This window comes from Rhinoraja longicauda, chromosome 27 (assembly GCF_053455715.1).
Source record: "Rhinoraja longicauda isolate Sanriku21f chromosome 27, sRhiLon1.1, whole genome shotgun sequence".
Classification (NCBI taxonomy): domain Eukaryota; kingdom Metazoa; phylum Chordata; class Chondrichthyes; order Rajiformes; family Arhynchobatidae; genus Rhinoraja; species Rhinoraja longicauda.
Window position 1 is genome coordinate 2,678,909 of NC_135979.1, and position 25,290 is coordinate 2,704,198.

The 25,290-nt window shown below is 48.5% G+C and overlaps 1 protein-coding gene across 1 annotated transcript; it reads right to left on the bottom strand.

Moving 5' to 3' along the window:
* Nucleotides 1-242: 242 nt before the first annotated feature.
* vgll2b (vestigial-like family member 2b) lies at nt 243-18,225 on the bottom strand. Its single transcript, XM_078423240.1, has 4 exons — nt 17,990-18,225; nt 14,494-14,757; nt 5,694-6,119; nt 243-770 (listed from the first exon to the last, which is right to left on the bottom strand). Exons 2-4 carry the CDS (start codon nt 14,714-14,716, stop codon nt 730-732), a joined length of 690 nt encoding a protein of 229 aa, XP_078279366.1. The 5' UTR covers nt 14,717-14,757; nt 17,990-18,225; the 3' UTR covers nt 243-729.
* Nucleotides 18,226-25,290: the final 7,065 nt, after the last annotated feature.

Genomic DNA, 25,290 nt, shown 5'->3' on the forward strand with positions numbered 1-25,290 from the left:
CATTGGTCATACTGGGAAGCCCACTGTGTCACGGAGGCACAGCGGCAGATTATCCATTATGCCACGTTAAACTCATCCCCCAAAAACACAAGTTGCTGGACGAAATTCAGCATCTGTGGAGCAAATGCCGGGCTTCCAAAGGTTGCCGGTGTGAAATTGATGACAGAAACTTCAAAGAATAAAATCTTATAAAAGATCCAGTGTAAGTTTCTTTAATCACTGTGAGATCCTTCACATCACGAAAACAAATAGCAAAAAAAACAAAACAAAGGACCAAACTAAAGCAGAATTGAATTAAGTAGGAAGGAACTGTAGACACCGAAGATGGACACAAAATGCTGGGGTAACTCAGCGGGACAGGCAGCGTCTCTGGAGAGAAGGAACGGGGGATGTTTCGGGTCTGAAGAAGTGTCCCGACCCGACCCGTCACCCATTCCTTCCATCTGCTGAGTTACACCAGTCTATCTTCTGAATTGAATTAAGATGAAAATTGCAAACTTGTAACGTTGGAGTCTTTATTCTTGGTTCAGGAGTCAGTCGGAGAGGGAGGATAAACAGATGTCCGTACGTTGAAGAAACCTTCTCTTGGAATATCCCAACGATCGATCTTTGTCACAGCTTCGCTTTCTGAGATCACCTCGCTCAGATCTTGAACCAATCTCAGCCCGAGTCCGTATGTACAAACAGATCCACATGACCGCTTCTCCCCAGGGTCCCTCTCTCCCTCTCTCAGCTGAAGAACGATCCTCTGGGTACGCAGTAGTGCCGAGCTGTAATCCAGATCACAATGCAATGTTACAGCCACAACACTTAAACCACACATGTCCAAAAAGCACAACGCATCCTTCTGGCTTCACCGAAGACCCGATACGAGAGATGGGGGTGAGTGGGTGTGTGTGGGAAAATTCATAAGAACCAGAGAGAAAGGAATAAAGAACACAACTAGCAGACAGAGTGGAAAAAAACCAGAAAGGGAAAAAGGAAGAAAAATTACAACTACCACACAATCCAATCGCCACCATTATGAGGTGATAATTCCAGCAATCAAACTTGCCCACCGAAATCAGAACTAGGGTTGCCAACTTTCTAACTTCCAAATAAGGGACAAGGTGACGTCACCGCCCCGCGCCCCACGTGACCTCACCCAGCCAGCGGCCACGTGCTCCCGCTCCACCAATGGCGACCGCCCGGGCCGGGAGGCGGGTTGCTACGCTACCACCTTTAGGCAAACACACTCGGCCCTGCTCCCCGAACACACTCCGTTAGCCTACAGCGGCCACCGGGCCTACAGTGTCCGTGCCTACAGTGTCCAGGCCTACAGTGTCCGGGCCTACAGCGGCCCCCGGGCCTACAGTGTCTGGGCCTACAGCGGCCTGCGTGCCTACAGTGTCCGTGCCTACAGTGTCCTGGCCTACAGTGGCCCCCGGGCCTACAGTGTCCGGGCCTACAGTGTCCGGGCCTACAGCAGCCTTCTGTGCCTACAGTGTCCGGGCCTACAGTGTCTGGGCCTACAGCCCCCCCCCCCCCCCCCCCCCGGGCCTACAGTGGTCCCCGGGCCCAATACGGGACAAGGGCGGTCCCGTGCAGGACAAACCAATTTAGCCCAAAATACGGGTTGTCCCGGACAATACGGGACAGTTGGCGACCCTAATCAGAAGGTATGAGCACTGGGCCTGCACTCACCAGAGTTTAGAAGGATGAGTGGGAACCTCATTTAAATGTACCAAACAGTGAAAGGCCTAGATAGTGTGGATGTAGAGTTCTTTTCATAGGTTCTTAAGTTATAGGAGCAGAATTAGACCATTCGGCCCATCAAGTCTACTCCGCCATTCAATCATGGCTGATCTATCTCTACCTCTCAACCACATTCTCCTGCCTTCTCCCCATAACCCCTGAGAGGATGTTTCCACTAGTGGGAGAGTCTAGGACCAGAGGGCACAGCCTTAGAATAAAAGGACGTTCCTTTAGAAAGGAGACGATGGGGAATTACTTTAATCAGGGGGTGGTGAGTCTGTGCTTTTTTTTGTCAGACGGCTGTGCCATTGGCCATTTTTAAAGCAGATATTGACAGATTCTTGATCAGTGTGGGTGTCAGGGGTTATGGGGAGAAGGCAGGAGAGTGGGGCTGAGAGGGAGAGATCGATCAGCCATGATTGAATGGTGGAGTAGATTCCCTTCGCTTCTAACAGCGCTTAAAGCCAGACAAAAAACCCACAAGGTGCTGGAGTAATCCAGACAGCAGGTCTGGAGAGCATGGATACGTGACATTTCAGGACGGGACTCTTCCCGAAAAGTCTGTACGTAGTTTGTATGTTCTCCCCATCACCCAGGTGGGTTTTCACCGAGTTTCCTCCTGCACTCTAAAGCCGTACAGGTTTGTAGGTTAATTAGCTTGGCATAAGTGTACATTGTCCCCAGTGTGTATAGGATAGTGTTAATGTGCGGGGATCGCTGGTCGGCGCGGACTCGGTGGGCCGAAGGGCCTGTTTCTGCGCTGTATCTCTAAGCTAAACTAAACTAAACTAAACAAAAAGTTCACGGTGTAGGGGGCAACAGATTGATTTGGATTGAAGATAAGATTCAGTTGAGTTTAATTTGGAGATACAGTGTGGGAGCAGGCCCTTCGGCCCACTGAGTCCATGCCAACCAGCAATCACCTGTACACTAATTCTATCCCACACACTAGGGGGCAATTTACAGAAGCAAATTAACCTACAAACCCGCACGTCTTTGGAGTGCGGGAGGGAACTGGAGAACCTGGAAGAAAACCCACGCAAGTTATGGGGAGAACGTACAAACTCCGTACAGACAGCACCCATAGTCAGAATCAAACCCGGGTCTCTGGCGCTGTGAGGCAGCAACTCTACCGCTGCGTCACCGTGCCGCCCGTTGAACAGGCCACAGATAAGGTACAAATGGGCTTCGATGGCAAGGATTAACAAGTGGGTTGCTGCTCAGATCTGAGCAGAGAGCTCAACCTACAATTTATACCAGTGACACCGTGAAGACAAAAAGGCCGCCGAATTTTCTGATGGACCAGAGAGGTACAGGAGTAAAGCATTAAGCTGGCGAAGGGAGTTGGGCAGACAAGTGAAGAAAAAAACAGCAAATGAAATATAACATCAAAGAAAAAGTGAAATTCATTCTGGCAAGAAAATTAAAAGCAGGTTATCTAAAATGGTGAGAGATAGACAATAGACAATAGGTGCAGGAGGAGGCCATTTGGCCCTTCGAGCCAGCACCACCATTCAATGTGATCACGGCTGATCATTCTCAATCAGTACCCCGTTCCTGCTTTCTCCCCATACCCCCTGACTCCGCTATTCTTAAGAGCTCGATCTAGCTCTCTCTTGAATGCATTCTTAATACTGGCCAGCTAATTAAATTATTGTATCATATGGGAGGCGCAATCCCAATCTCGTTGTACCCCTGAACAATGACAATAAAGATATATTGTATTGTATTGTATTGTATTGTATTGTATTCAGAAAATTGGCCTCCACTGCCTTCTGAGGCAGAGAATTCCACAGATTTACAACTCTCTGACTGAAAAAGCTTTTCCTCATCTCAGTTCTAAATGGCCTACCCCTTATTCTTAAATTGTGTCCCCTGGTTCTGGACTCCCCCAACATTGGGAACATGTTTCCTGCCTTTAACGTGTCCAACCCCTTAATAATCTTATATGTTTCGATAAGATCCCCTCTCGTCCTTCTAAATTCCAGTGTATACAAGCCTAGCCGCTCCAGTCTTTCAACATATGACAGTCCCGCCATTCCGGGAATTAACCTAGTAAACCTACGCTGCACGCCCTCAATAGCAAGAATATCCTTCCTCAAATTTGGAGATCAAAACTGTACACAGTACTCCAGGTGCGGTCTCACTAGGGCCCTGTACAACTGCAGAAGGACCTGGTAGATCTATATGGAATCTACATGTTTTCATGTTTCATATATTTTGTGTTTTTTATGATTGTTGGCAAATTAATTTCCCTCCTGGGATAAATATAGTTCTATCGTATGGTATGGTATGGTATCATATATAGATCGAGGGGAACATGCCCATCTACAATGAAGATAGACACAAAATGGTGGAGTAACTCAGCGGGTCAGGCAGCATCTCTGGAGAGAAGGAATGGGTGATGTTTCGGGTCGAGACCCTTCTTCAGACTGAACTATGAAGTTCTCTTCCACATCCCATATCATCCCGAATTGGGAAGACATCACATGGAGTCAGAGAACGTGGGACTAGGCCGTTCAGCTCAACTCATCCATGTAGACCAAGGTACCCCATTTGCCGGCGTTTAGCCCATATCCCACTAAACTATTCCTATCCCTGTATCTTTCAAGTGCTGTCACAGTGGCTGCCACGGCTACTTCCTTTGCTTTAGAGATGCAGCGCGGAAACAGGCCCTTCGGCCCACCGAGTCCGCACCCACCAGCGCTATCCTATGCACTAGGGACAATTTCCAATGTTACCGAATCCAATTAAACTCCAAACTTGTACGTTCAGTGTGCCATGGGCCAAATGCAGACTAATGGGATAAGCCAAATATGCTAAAACATGTTCGGCATGGACAAGATGGGCCGAATGGCCGGTTTCCGTGCCGTACAGCTCGGTCAACTCCAAGCTGCAGAGGGATCTTGTGTCTGAGTCCAAGTACAAGCAAACAATTGGTAGAGCCAGCAGAATGTTATTGTCTATTGTTAAGAGGATTGGATGGAGAAATCTAGTTAAACAAGGCATTGATTTGACCACAGGAAGGGTCTTGACCTGAAACGTCACCCATTCCTTCTCCCCAGAGATGCTGCCTGTCCCGCTGTGTAACTCCAGCATTTTGTGTCTGTCATTGATTTGCCCACACCTGGTGTAGTGTGTGTGGCATTGGGACCTTCAGAGAAAAGTACCGATGCAACTGCACTTCATAAAAGGTTTAGTTTCAGTTTCAGTTTAGTTTATTGTCACGTGTATCGAGGTACAGTGAAAAGCTTTTGTTGCGTGCTAACCAGTCAGCGGAAAGACAACACATGATTACAATCGAGCCGTCCACAGTGTACAGATACATGATAAGGGAATAACGTTTAGTGCAAGGTAAAGCCAGTAATTAGTGTTTAGCGGCTTTAATACTGGAAATAGACAGAATATCTGGTAGCAAAGGCTGGACAAAGCAGATTAATTAAATTGGTGCGGCGCGGTGGCGCAGCGGTAGAGTTGCCGCCTTACAGCGAATGCAGCGCCGGAGACCCGGGTTCGATCCCGACTACGGGCGCTGTCTGTACGGAGTTTGTACGTTCTCCCCGTGACCTGCGTGGCTTTTCTCCGAGATCTTCGGTTTCCTCCCACACTCCAAATACGTACAGGTTTGTAGGTTAATTGACTGGGTAAATGTAAAAATTGTCCCTAGTGTGTATAGGGTAGTGTTAATGTGCAGGGATCGCTGGGTGGGCCGAAGGGCCTGTTTCCGCGCTGTATCTCTAAATCTAAAAAAATCTAAATCTCCCACACTCCAAAGACGTGCAGGTTTGCAGGTGAATTGGCTTTGGCAAAATTGTAAAGTGTCCCGTGTGTGTAGGATAGTGTTAATGTTCGGGGATCGCTGGTCGGCGCGGACCTGGTGGGCTGTTTCTGTGCTGTATCTCTAAACTAAACTAAACTAAACTGAACTAAATTAGTTTAATGTAATGAAGTTGCGTTACCTGCGTCCACGTTTAAGTTTAAAGTCTGCGTGACTTCAGCGGTGGGGAAGACCCCAGACCATGGTGAGCCGGGCTCCTGGGCGCTGATGGCGGGCTGCAGTCTGTTGGCGCGGAGTGTGGGCACGAGCAGAGAGCCGTAGCGAGGGTCCAGGTTGGGACCGACGGGGTAGAGTTCGTGTATAGTCCTGGCCGGGTGGAACGCTGGGCTCTGCGGGCAGGGCGGCCCAGCCAGTGGGTAGTGCCAGTGGTCTGGAGGTTGTGCCAGGTGAGGGTGCAGGGCGGCTGGGTAGGGGTCCATCGAGGAGAGATGCAGCTCGGAGTGTGGGCTCCCGATGCAGCTGCCGCTCGCTGTACACGTGGTGGAGGGCACCTGGTAATCGCTGTCCCAGAACGATGCAGGGAAACTCCGCTCATTCAGAGAACCTTCTGAGGAGAAACAGAAACCAGTTTAGTTTAGGAAGGAACTGCAGGTGCTGGTTTAAACCGAAAACAGACACAAAATGCTGGAGTAACTCAGCGGGACAGGCAGCATCTCTGGAGAGAAGGAATGGGTGATGTTTCGGGTTGATCTTGGTCTAGACAATAGGTGCAGGAGGAAGCCATTCAGCGGGACAGGCAGCATCTCTGGAGAGAAGGAATGGGTGACGTTTCGGGTCGAGACCTTCTGGACTATGCTCGAGTCTTATTAGGTAAGCTTGGAATGTCAGCTTTCTTCATTCATGTGTTCTATCTTTCTCTGTATCGCCATCTATACCCATCGTTTCCCCCTCTCCCCTGACTTCTTTTGAAATAGGGTCTCGACCCACTCCTTTTCTCCAGAGATGCTGCCTGAAGTCTGAGTTATTCCAGCACTTTGTGTCAATAAACAGCTAACAATGGCCTGTTTCCTTTATCATCGTTACTTTTTTGCAAGTCTTTCATTCATTTGTTCCATTTCTCTCCACATCACTGTCTGTATTTCTCGTTTCCCTTTCCCCTGAATCTCAGTCGGAAGAAGGGTCTCGACCCGAAACGTCACCCATTACTCCTCTCCAGAGATGCTGCCTGTCCCACTGAGTTACTCCAGCATTTTGTGTCCATCTTCGTTTAGATGTCAAGCTGGAAAGCGTACAAAGACTTACAAGGGTGTTGCCAGGACTAGAGGGTGTGAGCTGTAGGGAGAGGTTGAGCAGGCTGGGTCTCTATTCCTTGGAGCGCAGGAGGATGAGGGGGCGATCTTATAAAATCATGAGAGGAATAGATCGGGTAGATGCACAGAGTCTCTTGCCCAGAGTAGGGGAATCATGAACCAGAGGACATAGGTTTACGGTGAGGGGGGAAAAGATATACTAGGAATCTGAGAGGTAACTTTTTTACACAAAGGGTGGTGGGTGTATGGAACAGAGATAGTTGAGGCTGAGACTGTCCCAATGTTTAAGAAACAGTTAGACAGGTACATGGATAGGACAGGTTTGGAGGGACATGGACCAAACGCAGGCACTCTCTGACTCGAGATTACCATTGTCATGTTTACTGAGGTACAGTGAACAGCTTTTGCTTGTGCGCTATCCGGTCAAAAAGACTGCACATGATTCCTTCTCTCCAGAGACGCTGCCTGTCCCGCTGAGTTACTCCAGCATTTGGTGTCTATCTTCGGTTTACACCAGCATCTGCAGTTCCTTCTGACACATGATTACAATCAAGCCGAGATTTGACATAAAAAGCTGGAGTAACTCAGTGGGACAGGCAGCATCTCTAGAGAAAAGATTCCTTTTCTCTAGAGATGCTGCCTGTCCCGCTGAGTTACTGTCCTGCTGCCTGTGTGGAGTTTGCACATTTCGAAACGTCACCTATCCATGTTCTCCAGAGATGCTGCCTGACCCGCTGAGTTACTCCAGCACTCTGTGAAACGTCACCTATCCATGTTCTCCAGAGATGCTGCCTGACCGCTGAGTTACTCCGACACTCCGTGCCTTTCCTCATGCTGTATTATTAGGACGCAATAACCTTTGGAATGTAAAACACTAAATGTGTTAACCGGTTTATGACTAAAATAGACCTAGTGACCAAAGATTCTATTATTAGTTAGTATTCAGCAGCCACTACAAGGTCAACCAAAGTTCAAGGTAAAATCATTTCTGGAAACATATGTTATATTTAGCGGTGTATACAATTGGATCTAACTACCTCATTAGGGTTGTTAATAGATCAAATCTGATGACTAAATATTTCTCACCATTAACTAATGGTGGCGCAGCGGTAGATTTGCTGCCTCACAGCGCCAGAGACCCGGGTTCGATCGTGACTACGGGTGCTGTCTGTACGGAGTTTGTACGTTCTCCCTGTGACCTGCGTGGGTTTTCTCCAGGTGCCCCGGTTGCTCACGAACTCCAAAGACGCACAGGTTTGTAGGTTAAATGTACAGGAGGGAACTACAGATGCTGGTTGACAGCGAAGATAGACACAAAATGCCGGAGTAACTCAGCGGGACAGGCAGCATCTCTGGGGAGAAGGAATGGGTGACGTTTCGGGTCGAGACCCTTCTTCAGACTGAGAGTCAGGGGAGAGGGAGACATAGAATCACAGTGGGGGAGAACGCCCTGAGTCACACTCTGAAGAAGGGTCTCGACCCAAAACGTCACCCATTCCTTCTCTCCAGAGATGTTGCCTGTCCCGCTGAGTTACTCCAGCATTTTGTGTCCATCTTCGATTTGTAGGTTAATTGGCTTTGGTAAAAATTGTAAGACTTGGCCCAGCAAGTTCATAAGTGATAGGAGCAGAATTAGGCCATTCGGCCCATCAAGTCTACTCTGCCATTCAACCATGGCTGATTTATCCCTCCCTCCTAACCCCATGCTCCAGCCTTCTCCCCATAACCCCTGACACCCGTACCAATCAACTAATCAACTAACTCTGAAGATGGACATGGAGTAACTCAGCGGGACGGGCAGCATCTCTGGGGAGAAGGGAAGGGTGACGCCTTTTTGGTCGAGACCCTGCTTCTTCAGACTGGAAGGGTCTGAATCGACGAACTCTACCACTGCGCCACTGTGCCGCCCCTAGATAGCTCATCTAAGGGGCTGCACTGGGCAGAGGGGCAGGCATTTCAGAATGCTAGGAGGCTCGGTCAGCCCGTGACACCTCTGGTTATTCCACTGACATAACCACTCCGTTTCGTCACCCCCTTTCTGTGAGCGTGACCGGTTCTAATTTTAAAATAGTGTGTCTCAATAAAATCAGCCCTGCTCCATTTTTGGCTCTAGATTAATTGCCCCTCAGACAACAGGCTGGTGTTACCGAGACCACGGATCGAAGGCTGCCTTTTCCTACACAGCACATTTCACACAGGAAACCACACCATCGACTTTAAGAATGCTTTTTTTTTTTCCTGCAAGCATTAATCCAGGTTTAGTTTAAGTTAAGAAGATAAAGACTTAGGGTTTCTTCCCCAGCTGTTATCAGGCAACTGAACCATCCTACCACAACCAGAGAGCAGTGCTGAACTACTATCTACCTCATTGGTGACCCTCGGACTATCCTTGACCGGACTTTGCTGGCTTTACCTCGCACTAAACGTTATTCCCATATCATGTATCTGTACACTGCAAATGGATCGATTGTAATCATGCATTGTCTTTCTGTTGACTGTTTAGCACGCACCAAAAAGCTTTTCACTGTACCTCGGTACACGTGACAATAAACTGAACTGAAAGATGTTGGTTTAAACCAAGGATAGACACAAAATACTGGAGTAACTCAGCAGGACAGGCAGCATCTGTGGAGAAACCCTTCTTTTTAGTTTAGTTTGGAGATACAGCGCGGAAACAGGCCCTTCGGCCCACCGAGTCTGCACCGACCAGCGATCCCCGCACACTAACACCATCCTACACACACGGGGAACAATTTTTTTTACATTTACACCAAACCAATTAACCTACAAACCTGTCTTTGGATTGTGGAGGGAAGCCGAAGAACTCGGAGAAAACCCACGCGGTCACGGGGAGAACGTACAAACTCTGTACAGACAGCACCCGTGGTCAGGATTGAACCCGAGTCTCTGTTGCTGTGAGGCAGCAACTCTATCGCTGCGCCACCGTGCTGCCCAGGACTCCATAATCTTTGGAAACACCAGATTTAAATTATCTTTTGAATGTCCACATGGACCAAATCATGTGAGGAATAGATCCAGTAATCGCACCGAATTCATAAGTTCATAAGTTCTAGGAGCAGACTTAGGCCATTTGGCCCATCAAATCTATTCCGCCATTCAATCATGGCTGATCTATCTCTCCCTCTAAACCCCCATTCCGCTGCCTTCTCCCCATAAACCCCTGACACCTGTACTAATCATTAACTAGGGTCTCTTGCCCAGAGTAGGGGATTGGAGAACCAGAGGACATATGTTTAAGGTGAGGGGGGAAAGAGATAATAAGAACCTGGGGGGTAGCTTTTTCATACAGAGGGCGGTGGATGTATTGAACGAGCTGTCGGAGGAGGTAGTTGAGGCAGACTATTGCAACTTTTAAGAAACATTTAGACAGGTACATGACTAGGACAGGTTTAGAGGGATATAGACCAAATGCAGGCAGGTGGAACTAGGGTAGATGGGACATGTTGGTCGGTGTGGGCAAGTTGGGCCGAAGGGCCTGTTTCCACGCTGTATGACTCTATGACTTGAATCCACATTTTTGCCATTGAAACAAAGTAGAAACGGATATTGTTATAGCCTACGAACACCCTGCACAGTCTTTATCTCAAGGAAGGTTTAGTGTAGTTTATTGTTACGTTTATGGATGTGCAGTGAAAAGCATTTTTGTTGCCTGCTATCCTGTCAGTGGAAAGACTATACATGATTACAATCGAGCCGTCCACAGTGTACAGATACAGGGTAAAAGAAATTACATATAGTACAACAAGCAAATTGCTGTAACGACTTTAACAACATGGCTTAATTTTCCATTTCCTTCCCTTTCCATATCAGAACACACCCTGGCAACTCCAGCAGGGAAAATAAGGAATTACAGAGAAATATAGTATAGAAAATAGGTGCAGGAGGAGGCCATTCAGCCCTTCGACACAGCACCGCCATTCATTGTGATCATGGCTGATCGTCCACAATCAGTAACCCGTGCTTGCCTTCTCCCCTTATCCCTTGATTCCGCTAGCCCCGAGAGCTCTATCTAACTCTCTTTTAAATTCATCCAGTGATTTGGCCTCCACTGCCTTCTGTGGCAGAGAAATCCACAAAGTCACAACTCTCTGGGTGAGAAAGTTTCTTCTCACCTCAGTTTTAAAATGGCCTCCCCTTTATTCTTCGACTGTGGCCCTTCAGCCCATCGAGTCTTTGCTGTCTGGCTATCTCCCAACTACTCTAATCCCATTCTCCTAACGTTTGTAACACCACCCAGACTCCACATCGTAGGTGCGATGGGCGGCACGGTGGCACAGTGGCAGAGTTGCTGCCTCATAGGCCGGAGATCCAGGTTCGATCCTGACTACGGGTGCTGTCTGTATGGAGTTTGTACATTCTCCCCGTGACTCGCGTGGGTTTTCTCAGGGTGCTCTGGTTCCCTCCCACACTCCAAACACATATAGTTCCGTAGGTTAGTTGGCTTTGGTAAAATTGTAAATAGTCCCTCGTGTGTAGGATAGCGTTTGTGTACGGGGATCGCTGGTCGGCGCGGACTCAGTGCGCCGAAGGGCCTGTTTCCGTGCTGTATGTCTAAAGTCCAGAGTAACTAATTCATGGACTCTATATTCAATATAGAAACAGCAGATGCTGGTTAAGACACAAAGGACACGGAGTGCTGGAGTAACTCAGTGGGTCAGGCAGCATCTCTGGAGTACATGGATAGGTGACGTTTCAGGTCTGCACCCGACTGATTCAGTCCGTTGTGTTACTCCAGCACTTTGTGTCCTTTTCTTATATTGAATGCCCTGCCTGATGGAAGACATGCACACCATACACCCCCTTTGGGCAGTGGAAGCCAGTTCAGTGGATGTATTCAAGAGAGAGTTAGATGTGGCTCTTAGGGCTAATGGAATCAAGGGATATGGAGAGAAACAGGAACTGGGTACAGATTCTGGATGATCAGCCGTGATCATATTGAATGGCAGTGCTGGCTCGAAGGGCCGAATGGCCCACTCCTGTACCTATTTTCTATGTTTCTATGTTACCTGTGTTACTAGAACATTGAGCATAAAGAGATTTTGTTTAGAGATACATCGCGGAAACAGGCCGCTCGGCCCACCGTGTCCGTGCCGCCCAGCGATCCCCGCACATTAACACTATCCTACACACACTAGGGACAATTTTTTACATTTTACACCAAGCCAATTAACCTACAAACCTGTACATCTTTGGAGTGTGGGAGGAAACCGAAGATCTCAGAGAAAACCCACGCAGGTCACGGGGTGAACGTACAAACTCTGTACAGACAGCGCCCGTAGTCAGGATGGAACCTGGGTCTCTGGTGCTGTAAGTGCCGTAAGGCAGCAACTCTATCGCTGCGCCACCGTGCCGTATTGTACAAATTGCAGTGTATTCTTTGAAACATGGGAGGTTGATAGATACTCCAGTTTCCTCCAACATCCTATTGGCGTTATTAGGTTAATTAGCCACAGTAAAATGTCCCTATTTAGGGTAGGTCAGGTCAGGGGAAGAATCTGGTGGAGGGGGGTGAGTCGATAACAAATGAGACAGAATAGGTCTGAAGAAGGGTCTCGACCCGAAACGTCACCCATTCCTTCTCTCCAGAGACGCTGCCTGACCCGCTGAGTTACTCCAGCACTTTGTGTCTATCTTCAGAACAGGTTACAGGTGGGAGAACCATAAAATCATAGGACCTACGAGAAAACTTAGTCCATTCGGCCCATCGAAGCTGCTCCTCCATTCAGTCATGGCTGATCTATTTATTTCCCTCTCAATGCAGAAGATCACAAAACTGGGGCAGCTCAGGGCAGGTGGGCCGAATGGCCTTGTAGGGTAGAGAGAAGGCAGGCAAAATGTGTAGGAAGGAACTGCAGATGCTGGTTGATACTGAAGATTGACACAAAATGCTGGAGTAACTCAACGCGTCAGGCAGCATCTCTGGAGATAAAAGAACCCTTGGTACTATCACAATGTTTAAGAAACATTCAGACAGGTACATGGATAGGACAAGTTTAGAGGGATATTGGCCAAACGCAGGCAGGTGGGACTAGCGTAGAAGTGACCGAAGATAGACACAAATGCTGGAGTAACTCTGTGGGTCAGGCAGCATCTCTGGAGAAAAGATGCAGGTGACGGTTCGGGTCGAGACCCTTCTTCAAACCGTACTCCGGAGATGCTGAGTTACTCCAGCATTGTGAGTCTATCCAGCGTCTAAACCAGCATCTGCAGTTCCTTCCTACACAGTGTAGATGGGGCATATTGATCAGTTTGGGCAAGTTGGGCCGAAGGACCTGTTTCCACGCTGAATCACTCTATCATTCTCCGACTCTGTGACTCTACGGTCACGGCTTCTGTTTACAATTGAAGTTGGAGAGTTTCAGATTGATTTGTCTTCCCGTTCTCCCTCCCTCTCTCTATCTTTTTGAGCTTCACTTTGCAGATATCTTGTTTTAACCTGGTGTTCAGTGAATCTATATCCCAACTACACCTGTCCTCTGTTCTCCACTTGCCTGTCTATATACTTAATGGTTTAATGTGTTTGCTGTGAGGAGGTTTAGTTCACTTCAACCCTTGTGTAGGAAGGAACTGCAGATGCTGGTTTAAACCGAAGATGGACACAAAAAGCTGGAGTAACTCAGCGGGACGGGCAGCATCTCTGGAGAGAAGGAATGGGTGATTTTTCGGGTCGAGACCCTTCCTCAGCCTGGTTAGGGATAAGGGAAATGTGAGATATAGTTGATGATGTAGAGAGATAAAGAACAACGAACAAAAGATATGCGAAAAAGTAATGATGATAAACGAAACAGGCCACTGTTAGCTGGTTGTTGGGTGAAACCGAGAAGCTGGTGCGACTTGAGTGGGTGGGGGAGAGAGAGAGAGGGAATGTCAGGGGTTTCTGTCCTGCTGAGTTGCTCCAGCTTTTTGAGTCTCTTCGCTTCAACCCTTCAAAATGGACTGGCCATTTGTTGCCAAGATTGGAAAGTAATTCCAGTGGCCGGGATTAGTACGTTTGGTAATGAACAAACACCCAGGCCAAGTCTTACTATTTTTTATGGATGAAGCATGGTGCTGCAACAAATTTCTTGCACCCACTTGCAACCAAACACAATAGTTGTATTGCACACCAACGTGTCAATAAATGCACGAGGAAATGGTCATGAAATCGGCAGTGAAATGGTTGGAGCATTGTTGGTGACTTATCTCGTCTAGTTTAGTTTAGTTTGGAGTTACAGCGCGGAAACAGGCCCTTCGGCCCACCGAGTCCATGCTAACCAGCGACCCCTGCACACAAACACCATCCTATACACACTGGGAACAATTTACATTTGCACCAAGCCAATTAACTAACTAACCTGCAACCCTGTCCTCAGTCTGAAGAAGGGTCTCCACCCGAAACTTTACCCATTCCTTCTCTCCAGAGATGCTGCCTGACCCGCTGAGTTACTCCAGCATTTTGAGTTACTCCAGCATTTTGTGTCAACCGACAAAAACCTGCTCGTCTTTGGAGTGTGGGGGGAAACCGGGGCACCCGGAGAAAACCCACGCGGGTCACGGGGAGAAGGTACAAACTCCTCACAGACAGGATGGAACCCCTGGTTATGACTCCAATAGGTGATGTTTCGGGTTGGGAACCTTCTTAAGACATCGGGCATTGAGTTCAGACCATACCTGAAGACCCAGTGCTCCCTCTGCGGCCTCTGGAGCTCTTGGCGTCCGGGTTACAGTTGCTCAGAGCGCGGGTGAAATGTTCATCGACCAGCGCGCTGATGTCACCGTTCAGGTAGGTGAAGAGGACGCACTTGGCGCTGATATACTCCGCCTCGGGTCGCTCCTTGTCCCCCAGCGCCTCCGCTTTGCTGTTGGCCGGGCTGGAAGAGGTAGAGGCTTCCATCGACACCCCCTCCCTGCACTCGCGAAACACACACTGACAATCTACAACAGGTAGACACAACAATGGCTGGAGTAACTCAGCGGGTCAGGCAGCATCTGTGGAGAACATGGATAGGTGACATTTCACAGAGTGCTGGAGTAACTCAGCGGGTCAGGCAGCATCTGTGGAGAGAAGGGATGGGCGACGTTTCGGGTCGAGACCCTTCTTCAGACTGAGAGCCAGGGGAGAGGGACTGAAGAAGGGTCCCGACCCGAAACATCACCCATTCCTTCTCTCCAGAGATGCAAGCTGTGGGTGGGTCAGGTGTGAAAACGAGAGATCAAAGGGAACGTGGGTTCTAAGCATTTGGATCATTGTTGGCTGAGGGGAAGTTGACAATCAGTAACATGCAATCAGGGGAACGGTGAAACTGGGGGGGGGGGGGGGGGGGGAGGGATGGAGAGAGGGGGAAAGCAATGGTCACTTGAAGTTAGAGAAATCAATATTCCTGAAATGGATCAATGAAATTCTCACTTGCAGCAGCACAACTGATATGTAAACATCGACACAAAATACTCAGCGGGTCGGGCAGCGTCTCTGAAGAAGACAGGGCCCTAGTGAGACCGCACCTGGAGTACTGTGTGCAGTTGTACAGGGCCCTAGTGAGACCGCACCTGGAGTACTGTGTGCAGTTTTGGTCTCCAAATTTGAGGAAGGATATTCTTGCTATTGAGGGCGTGCAGCGTAGGTTCACTAGGTTAATTCCCGGAATGGCGGGACTGTCATATGTTGAAAGACTGGAGCGACTAGGCTTGTATACTCTGGAATTTAGAAGGATGAGAGGAGATCTTATCGAAACGTATAAGGTTATTAAGGGATTGGACACGTTAGAGGCAGGAAACATGTTCCCAATGTTGGGGGAGTCCAGAACCAGGGGCCACAGTTTAAGAATAAGGGGTAGGCCATTTAGAACTGAGATGAGGAAAAACTTTTTCAGTCAGAGAGTTGTGAATCTGTGGAATTCTCTGCCTCAGAAGGCAGTGGAGGCCAATTCTCTGAATGCATTCAAGAGAGAGCTAGATAGAGCTCTTAAGGATAGCGGAGTCAGGGGGTATGGGGAGAAGGCAGGAACGGGGTACTGATTGAGAATGATCAGCCATGATCACATTGAATGGCGGTGCTGGCTCGAAGGGCCGAATGGCCTCCTCCTGCACCTATTGTCTATTGTCTATAATCCTGTAGAATTGGAGTAAAGTTTCCAGGCTGCGATTTGCTGGTGGGGGCTGTAATTGTGAAGGGCAGGAGTGGATTTACAAGTCTTCCTGTCTCCGACAACCTTCTATCCCTATCAGTCCCTCTCCCCTGACCCCCAGTCTGAAGAAGGGTCTCGACCCGAAACGTCGCCCATTCCTTCTCTCCAGAGATGCCGCCTGACCTGCTGAGTTACTCCAGCACTTTGTGTCTACCTTCGGTGTAAACCAACATCTGCAGTTCCTTCGGACACGTGGATAGGTAACGTTTCTGGTCGGGACCTTTCTTCAGACTGGGTACAAGTCAGGATCAATCTCTTAAACGCTGGGGATGGCGATTGAACGCGGTCTCGGTGTAAGTTAGAGGGAGAAACGGTTACAAAGAAACGGGGGCGAAAAGCAGCCTTAAAACACCCCTTAAAACTTACAAGAATCTGAAGAAGGGTCTTGACCCGAAATGTCTCCCATTGCTTCCCTCCAGAGATGCTGCCCGACCCGCTGAGTTACATTTTGTGTCTGCTTTTTTTTTCCCAATCTGATATTTGTTCTGTTATAATTCTTACTTTACTATCTATCCATGATCTCCAGAGATGCTGCCCGACCCGCTGATTTACTCCAGTCTCTCCTTTAAAAGCGTCCTCCGGATTTGGGCCAATTTGAGATTGAAGTTTAATTTCCAGGCAGTTTCACGAGGAACTGCGGATCGCTGAGAATATGGAGGCAGCGCTGAATTCCTCCAGCACTTTGTGCTTCACTGAGCAGAAACCTCACCTGCGGTTGGTTTAGTTCCACACACAGCTGACAGTCGGGACACAGAGGGTTGGAGGAACTCAGCGGGCCAGGCAACACTCTGTGTCCCGACAGAGGAGATCTTATCGAAACGTATAAAATTATTAAGGGGTTGGACACGTTAGAGGCATGAATCATGTTCCCAATGTTGGGGGAGTCCAGAACAAGGGGCCACAGTTTAAGAATAAGGGGTAGGCCATTTAGAACGGAGATGAGGGAAAACTTTTTCAGTCAGAGAGTTGTGAATCTGTGGAATTCTCTGCCTCAGAAGGCAGTGGAGGCCAATTCTCTGAATGCATTCAAGAGAGAGCTAGATAGAGCTCTTAGGGATAGCGGAGTCAGGGGGTTATGGGGAGAAGGCAGGAACGGGGTACTGATTGAGAATGATCAGCCATGATCACATTGAATGGCGGTGCTGGCTCGAAGGGCTGAATGGCCTCCTCCTGCACCTATTGTCTATCTGTGGAGGGGGTGGACAGGCGACTCTGCTGCGGGTTTGGAACTTGCTTTGGACTGGGAACCGTCAGACCGTCCAAACAGCGAATGGAGTCTGAAGAAGGGTCTCGACCCGAAAAGTCACCCGTTCCTTCTCTCCAGAGACGCTGCCCGACCCGCTGAGTCACTCCTGCATTTCTGTATCCATCTCCGGCGTAAACCTGCACCTCCAGTTCCTCCCCACACATCAGATTGAACAACACAACTAAGAACTTCGGGGCAAACGCCAATAAAACGCTCTCGAGGCGACGTTGAGGGTCGGGACCCTCAAAAGGACAATAGACAACAGGCAATAGGTGCAGGAGGAGGCCATTCAGCCCTTCGAGCCAGCACCGCCATTCAATGTGATCATGGCTGATCATCCACAATCAGTACCCCGTTCGTGCCTTCTCCCCAAACCCCCGACAGGATCGACAGATGTCGGTTTAAACTGAAGGTAGACACAACATGCTGGAGTAACTCAGCGGGACAGGCAGCAGCATCTCTGGAGAGAAGGAATGGGTGACGTTTCGGGTCGAGACCCTTCTTCAGACTGAGAGTCAGGGGGGGGGAGAGAGAGACTGAAGAAGGTTATTGACCCGAAACCTCCCCCACTCCTTCCCCCCAGAGATGCTGCCTGTCCCGCTGAGTTACTCCAGCACTTTGTGGTGTCTATAGTCGGGGGGAAACGAGGGACGTAGACGATGATTACAGACGGAGATAGATTATTGTAGAGCACGCGAATGAATTTATAAGACAAACGCTACCATTGCGAGCTTACCTAACAAGACTGGAGCATCGTGCAGCGACCCACCGAGTCACCTAATCCTCTTGGCAAGTGGAGGGAGGCACGGACACGGGCGAGTGTTTGCGTGCAGGGTGAGTTAGCAGTCTGTCAAGGTAGTCCCTCCAGTGTGTGAGGTGCATCTAGCAGCCGGACAGGTGGTGGAGTGACTGGGACATTCCCCACGCCTTGGACATGACTTGTTGCGGGGCGCGCTCCACCTTCACTGGATGGCAAATGATAGATGATCCTCGCCTGTCCACGGTCCCTGGCCGAACCCAGGGAGGAGAGGGGGGGCTTGACTGGGTGACAGAGGGCGGCCAACTCCACCCAAGGACCCTCCGCTCCTCCCAGACACGACCAGCGCCGCCAATCGTCTCCCAACAACGGGGCGCGTCCTCAATACAAGCGCCTGGTAAACAGTGAGACACAGAGTGCTGGAGTAACTCAGCGGGTCAGGCAGCATCTGTGGAGAACATGGATAGGTGACGTTTCGGGTCGGGACCCCTTTCTTCAGACTGGGTAATAGACAATAGACAATAGGTGCAGGAGGAGGCCATTCGGCCCTTCGAGCCTGTACGCACCGCCATTCAATGTGATCATGGCTGATCATTCTCAATCAGTACCCCGTTCCTGCCTTGAAGAAGGGTCTCGACCCGAAACGTCACCCATTCCTTCTCTCCCGAGATGCTGCCTGACCCGCTGAGTTACTCCAGCATTTTGTGAATAAATACCTTCGATTTGTACCAGCATCTGCAGTTATTTTCCTTCTTCAGACTGAAGTCTGAGTTATTCCAGCATTTTGTGTCAATAAACAGCTGTCTCCTTTATCATTGCGTTACGTTTTTGCTTATCTTTCATTCATTGTTCTTTATCTCTCTTCATCACCGTCTACATCTCTCGATAGTCGGGAGAGTCAGATCGGCCTCTGCCTCCTGTCCCGCTGAGTTACTCCATCTATTTAGAAGGATGAGAGGAGATCTTAGCGAAACATATAAGATTATTAAGGGGTTGGACACGTTAGAGGCAGGAAACATGTTCCCAATGTTGGGGGAGTCCAGAACAAGGGGCCACAGTTTAAGAATAAGGGGTAGGCCATTTAGAACTGAGATGAGGAAAAACCTTTTTCAGTCAGAGAGTTGTGAATCTGTGGAATTCTCTGCCTCAGAAGGCAGTGGAGGCCAATTCTCTGAATGCATTCAAGAGAGAGCTAGATGGAGCTCTTAAGGATAGCGGAGTCAGGGGGTATGGGGAGAAGGCAGGAACGGGGTACTGATTGAGAATGATCAGCCATGATCACATTGAATGGCGGTGCTGGCTCGAAGGGCCGAATGGCCTCCTCCTGCACCTATTGTCTATTGTCTAATTGTGTCTATCTGTCGGGATTGTAAGTTGTTTTACAGGAAAAGGAATCCAATTTATTCTAGGAATTGGTACGTTTGACAATAAACTCACCTTGAAACCTTAAAGGGTGAAGGATAAATAACTCTCTTTTAGTGAATTAAGTTGTTGATGATCCAAGATGGTGTCTCTTTCAACCATAGTCACAAAGTGCTGGTAACTCAGCGGACAGGCAGCATCTCTGGATGAAAAGGAATGGGCGGCGTTTCAGATCGCGACCCTGCTTCTTACACTTGGATAACCTGTTACAAGATGTGCAGAGTTTATTGGAGTTAACCCACGATGAGCGTTTGTCGGCACTGGGCCTGTACTCGCTGGAGTTTAGAAGGATGAGGGGGGACCTCATTGAAACTTACAGAATAGTGAAAGGCCTGGATAGAGTGGATGTGGAGAGGATGTTTTCACTAGTGGGAGAGTCTAGGACCAGAGGGCACAGCCTCAGAATTAAAGGACGTTCTTTTAGGAAGGAGACGAGGAGAGATTTATTTAGTCAGAGGTCGGTGAATTTGTGGAATTCTTTGCCACAGACGGCAGTGGAGGCCAAGTCAGTGGATATTTTTAAGGCAGAGATAGATAGATTCTTGATTAGTGCGGGTGTCAGGGGTTATGGGGAGAAGGCAGGAGAATGGGGTTGGGAGGGAGAGATAGATCAGCCGTGATTGAATGGCGGAGTAGACTTGATGGGCCGAATGGCCTAATTCTGCTCCTATTGCTTATGATTTGGGCAGGTCCCATCATCAAGGGCTGCTGTTTTCGTTATAGGTTTGGTTGGTGATACAGCATGGAAATGGGCCCTTCAGCCCCCCGAGCCCACGCCGACCATTGATACCCGTTCACACTCCTTCAGCATTACCTCACCTTCGCATCCACTCCCTACACAATGGGGGCAATTTACAGAAGCCAATTAACCTACAAACCCGCACGTCTTTGGGATGTGGGAGGAATCCGGAGCACCCGGAGGAAACCTCCACACGATCACTCCTCAACTTCCTGAAAGACTGGAGCGACTAGGCTTGTATACACTGGAATTTAGAAGGATGAGAGGAGATCTTATTGAAACATATAAGATTATTAAGGGGTTGGACACGTTAGAGGCAGGAAACATGTTCCCAATGTTGGGGGAGTCCAGAACAAGGGGCCACAGTTTAAGAATAACGGGTAGGCCATTTAGAACGGAGATGAGGAAAAAGTTTTTCAGTCAGAGAGTTGTGAATCTGTAGAATTCTCTGCCTCAGAAGGCAGTGGAGGCCAGTTCTCTGAATGCATTCAAGAGAGAGCTAGATAGAGCTCTTAAGGATAGCGGAGTCAGGGGGTATGGGGAGAAGGCAGGAACGGGGTACTGATTGAGAATGATCAGCCATGATCACATTGAATGGCGGTGCTGGCTCGAAGGGCCGAATGGCCTCCTCCTGCACCTATTGTCTATTGTCTATTGCACTCCAAGGAATATGGTCCTAGCCTGTCCAACCATGTTATTTTCCGTTGGCTGGTCAGGATGCAACACAAGTTTTTCACTGTACCTCTATACACCTGACAATAAACTGAACTGAGCTGAACTGTTTTTGAACAGTAGGAATGGAAGCTTTTAGGGTGGCACGGTGGTGCAGCGGTAGAGTTGCTGCCTGACAGTGTTTACAGCCAGGGCCGTCTTTACAGCATTATGGGCCCCAGGCAAAGCAGTGTACTGGGGCCCCTACGACAACTACTCACAGGAATAAAAATGTAAATGGTCGATAAAATTAAACTTATATTTATTTTATTGGCACTTCCAACAAAATCGGTGTTGAAACATTAAAAACATGCTGTACAGCAAAGCACTTAGGGAGCTAATTGTTGCGAAACAGATCGCTGTGAGAAGCACTTAGGGATGGAAAATGTTGCGAAAAAAACACTTAGGGACCGAAAATGTTGCGAAAAAAGCACTTATTGAACCTACATTTTTAAAGTAGTATTTATTTATTGCAAGTCACTTAACATACACAGATCAGTATGGGGCCCCTATGCTCGTGGGGCCCCGGGCAAGTGCCCATCAGGCCCATGTGTTAAGACGGCCCTGTTTACAGCGTCGGAGACCCGGGTTCGATCCCGACTACGGGCGCCGTCTGTACGGAGATTGTACGTTCTCCCCATGACCTGCGTGGGTTTTCTCCGAGATCTTCGGTTTCCTCCCACACTCCAAAGACGCGCAGGGTTTGGAGGTTAATTGGCTTGGGTATAAATGTAAGTTGACCCTAGTGTGTGCAGGATAGTGTTAATGTGTGGGGTTCGCCGGTGGGCCGAAGGGCCTGTTTCCGTGCTGTATCTCTGCAACTAAACTAAAATAAGCTCAAAAGATCACCACACTTCAGGCACTTTATTAACGCATGCCATGCAATTAAAAGAAGTTCTGTATTTTATTTGAAATGCTTAAACATGGAAATACTCGACTATTGAAACACTAAATCACTGACTAACATCACTTCCAGGCACCACAGACACAGTTTAAACTATTTTGCAGCAGGTAAGCGCATCTTTGCAAATGCTTTCACTTTTAACCCACCAATGGTGAGTAAATGTTAATGTAATTAAACTTATTTAACGATTTGCCTCTGCAGCAGTTTATTATTTTTATAGTAAGCTTTGGGAAATGGGATGCTCACATGACTAATTGTCAGTCCTTGCACCCAGCAGATAGTTTGCATGTCCACAGCCCACCAAATTATTCTCTAAACTCCCGGCAACAAAATCTTTTCCACTCCAGATGAATTGTATCACGTTACCACCAAATGTGTTTGTCTTTTAGTCCCATGTTTTGGTTCTTTATATTAAAAGTCAGCGTGATTAAATGGAAGGCAGATGAAGGTGATAAAGTGGAACAACTTGTTTGAAGATAGACCCTAAAAAAGCTGGAGTAACTCAGCGGGTCGGACAGCATCTCTGGAGAGAAGGAATGGGTGACGTTTCAGGCCGAGACCCTTCTTCAGGCTGAGAGTCAGGGGAGAGGGAGACAAGAGATAGAGATGGTGATCATTAGTGATGGGAGCAGAATTGGGCTATGTGACACATCCCTCCCGTGACCACCATTAACATTTTCTGTGACTTGTGCCACAGTCGACCTTCTGTCGGTTCGGACCAGATGGGATAGCCTTTGTTGCCCTCGCGCATCAATGAGCCTTGGGCGCCCAACACCCTGTCTGTCGCCGGTTTGTGGTTTGTCCCTCCTCGGACCACTGTCGGTCGGTACTCACCACTGCTGACCGGGAGCACCCCACAAGCCTTGCCGTTTCAGAGATGCTCTGACCCGGTCGTCTGGCCATAACAATTTGGCCCTTGTCAAAGTCGCTCAGGTCTTTGACCTGCCGAGCTACTCCAGCATTCTGTGTCTATCTTTGGAAGTGGGCAAAGCCCGGCAAGTGATAGGTGGATAGGCACAAAATGCTGGAGTAACTCAACAGGTCAGGCAGCATCTCTGGGGGAAAGGGAATAGATGACATTTTGGGTTGGGACCCTTCCTCAGACTGAAGATGTGTTTCTAAGCCCGCTCTTAGCCTGATACAAAAGATCCCAGGACTCTGTTTCATATCCCCGTGCTGTAGTCAGTTTCTCAGTCAGTTTCTTTAGTCAGAGGGTGGTGAATCTGTGGAATTCATTGCCACAGACGGCTGTGGAGGCCAAGTCAATGGATATGTTTAAGGCGGAGATTGACAGATTCTTGATCAGTGCGGGTGTCAGGGGTTATGGGGAGAAGGCAGGAGAATTGGGTTGAGAGGGAAAGATAGATCAGCCAGGATTGAATGGCGGAGTTAGACTTGATGGGCCGAATGGCCTAATTCTGCTCCTATGACTTATGAACTTATGATCTTCTCCACGCAATGAAGGTGGACGAGACGAGTTTTGCTGATCTTGTTGCTGATTCAAAATCTAGACCAGCAAATGTCCAGACTTACAGGTGATAATGGGTTTCTGTTGGGACCTCTCCAGGAACAGTTGGTCCTTGTAGGATAGGAGACGTGAACATTGACAAGGAATGCAGGGCTGTGGTTACAGACTGTGATTTATCGATTTGCAATGACATTATAGAGAGAGTAAGCGTGCAATAAACACTGAATAACTGGACGATGTTCAAACATTTGTGAGTAATATTTAGACTGAGTTAATTATGGACGCATCATGCATATGCCATTTAGGCAAATGGTGAATAACATAAATAAAATTATCTAGAAATTCAGAAACTTCAGATAAAGTTGAAGAGTATATTTTTACTGTAATGTCCATTTTAATGAGATGAATTTTGCAAATTCATTTGGAATAAGTACAGAGAGGTGCCAAGTTTAATTTGGTTTAGTTTATAGTTTAGTTTAGAGATATAGCATGGAAACAGGCCCTTCGGCCCACCTAGTCCGTGCCGACCAGCGATCCCTGCATGCTAACACTATCCAAGGCGATCGGAACAATTTGCAATTTACGGAAGCCAAATTAACCTTCAAACCTAGACGGCTTTGGAGTGTGGGAGGAAACCGGAGCACCCGGAGAAAACCCACACAGGTCACAGGGAGAAGGTGCAAACTCCGTACAGACAGCACCCGTAGTCAGGATTGAACCCGGGTCTCTGGCGCTGTGAGGCAGCAACTCTACCGCCGTGTCACCGTGCATCGTACAAGGTAGTGGAAAGAATTAGTGTTGCAAATATTGAGCAGGTTATCCTCCTGAAACACTGACTCTGTTTCTCTCTCCACAGATGCTGCCTGCTCTGCTGATTATATCCAGCACTCTCTGTTTTCATAACTGAATAGACCAAGTAGACCCGTTGGGGCCAAACCTCTCCTTCATTGGTGCAGCACCCTCTCCTCCTCCACTCCCCCCTCTTCCCCCTCCCCCTACCCTCCCTCACCTCCCCCCTCTTCCCCCTCCCCCCTACCCTCCCTCACCTCCCCCCCTCCATCCCCTCCCCTACCCTCCTCCTCCCCCCTCCTCCTCCCCCCTCTCCCCTCCCCTCCCCCTCCCCCTCCCTCCCTCCTCCCCCTCCCTCCCCTCCCCCTCCCCTCCTCCTCCCCCTCCCTTGACCTCCCCCATCTCCATCCCCCTCAACCCCCCTTATTCTCCTTCCCCCCCCTTCCCCCCTCCCTCCCTAGGAGATAGATTTAAACTTTAAACTGTGAATAACTTTAAAACTATAACACCGATTTCAATGAAACTTCTTCCATTAGCACAAAAGGGATGACGGTGAGTAAGGTGGGCCTAAAATTGTTGCGCTATCGTGTACCGTTTTGGCAGTAGTTCAGGAACAAACAAACAAACAAACAAGAATTTTAGTGTATGGATGACAGGACGATGTTCAAGTTAAGCCATGTGAGTTGATACAGCGTAGGGTAAGTTACTTGACATCTAATTTAACATTCCATTCCAGTACATGTCTCAATGTTGGACTAGGAGGATAATATTAATTGCTACTGGCAGACGAGACCCAACTTGGCTACTTATTTGAAGCCTTGCCCAATTTCCGTTGACAACCTCACTACAGACTCTGCTGATGGATGACTGGGATTTTGATATCAGTTTAGAGAGATAGAGCATGGAAACAAGCCCTTCATCCCATCGAGTCTTCGCCAACCATCCATCACCCGCTCCCAGTAGTTCCGCGTTATCCCACTTTCATAGAAACATAGAAACATAGAAAGTAGGTGCAGGAGTAGGCCATTCGGCCCTTTGAGCCTGCACCGCTGTTCAATATGATCATGGCTGATCATCCAACTCAGTATCCCGTACCTGCCTTCTCTCCATATCCCCTGATCCCTTTAGCCACAAGGGCCACATCTAACTCCCTCTTAAATATAGCCAATGAACTGCCTCAACTACCTTCTGTGGCAGAGAATTCCACAGATTCACCACTCTCTGTGTGAAAAAAAACGTTCTCATCT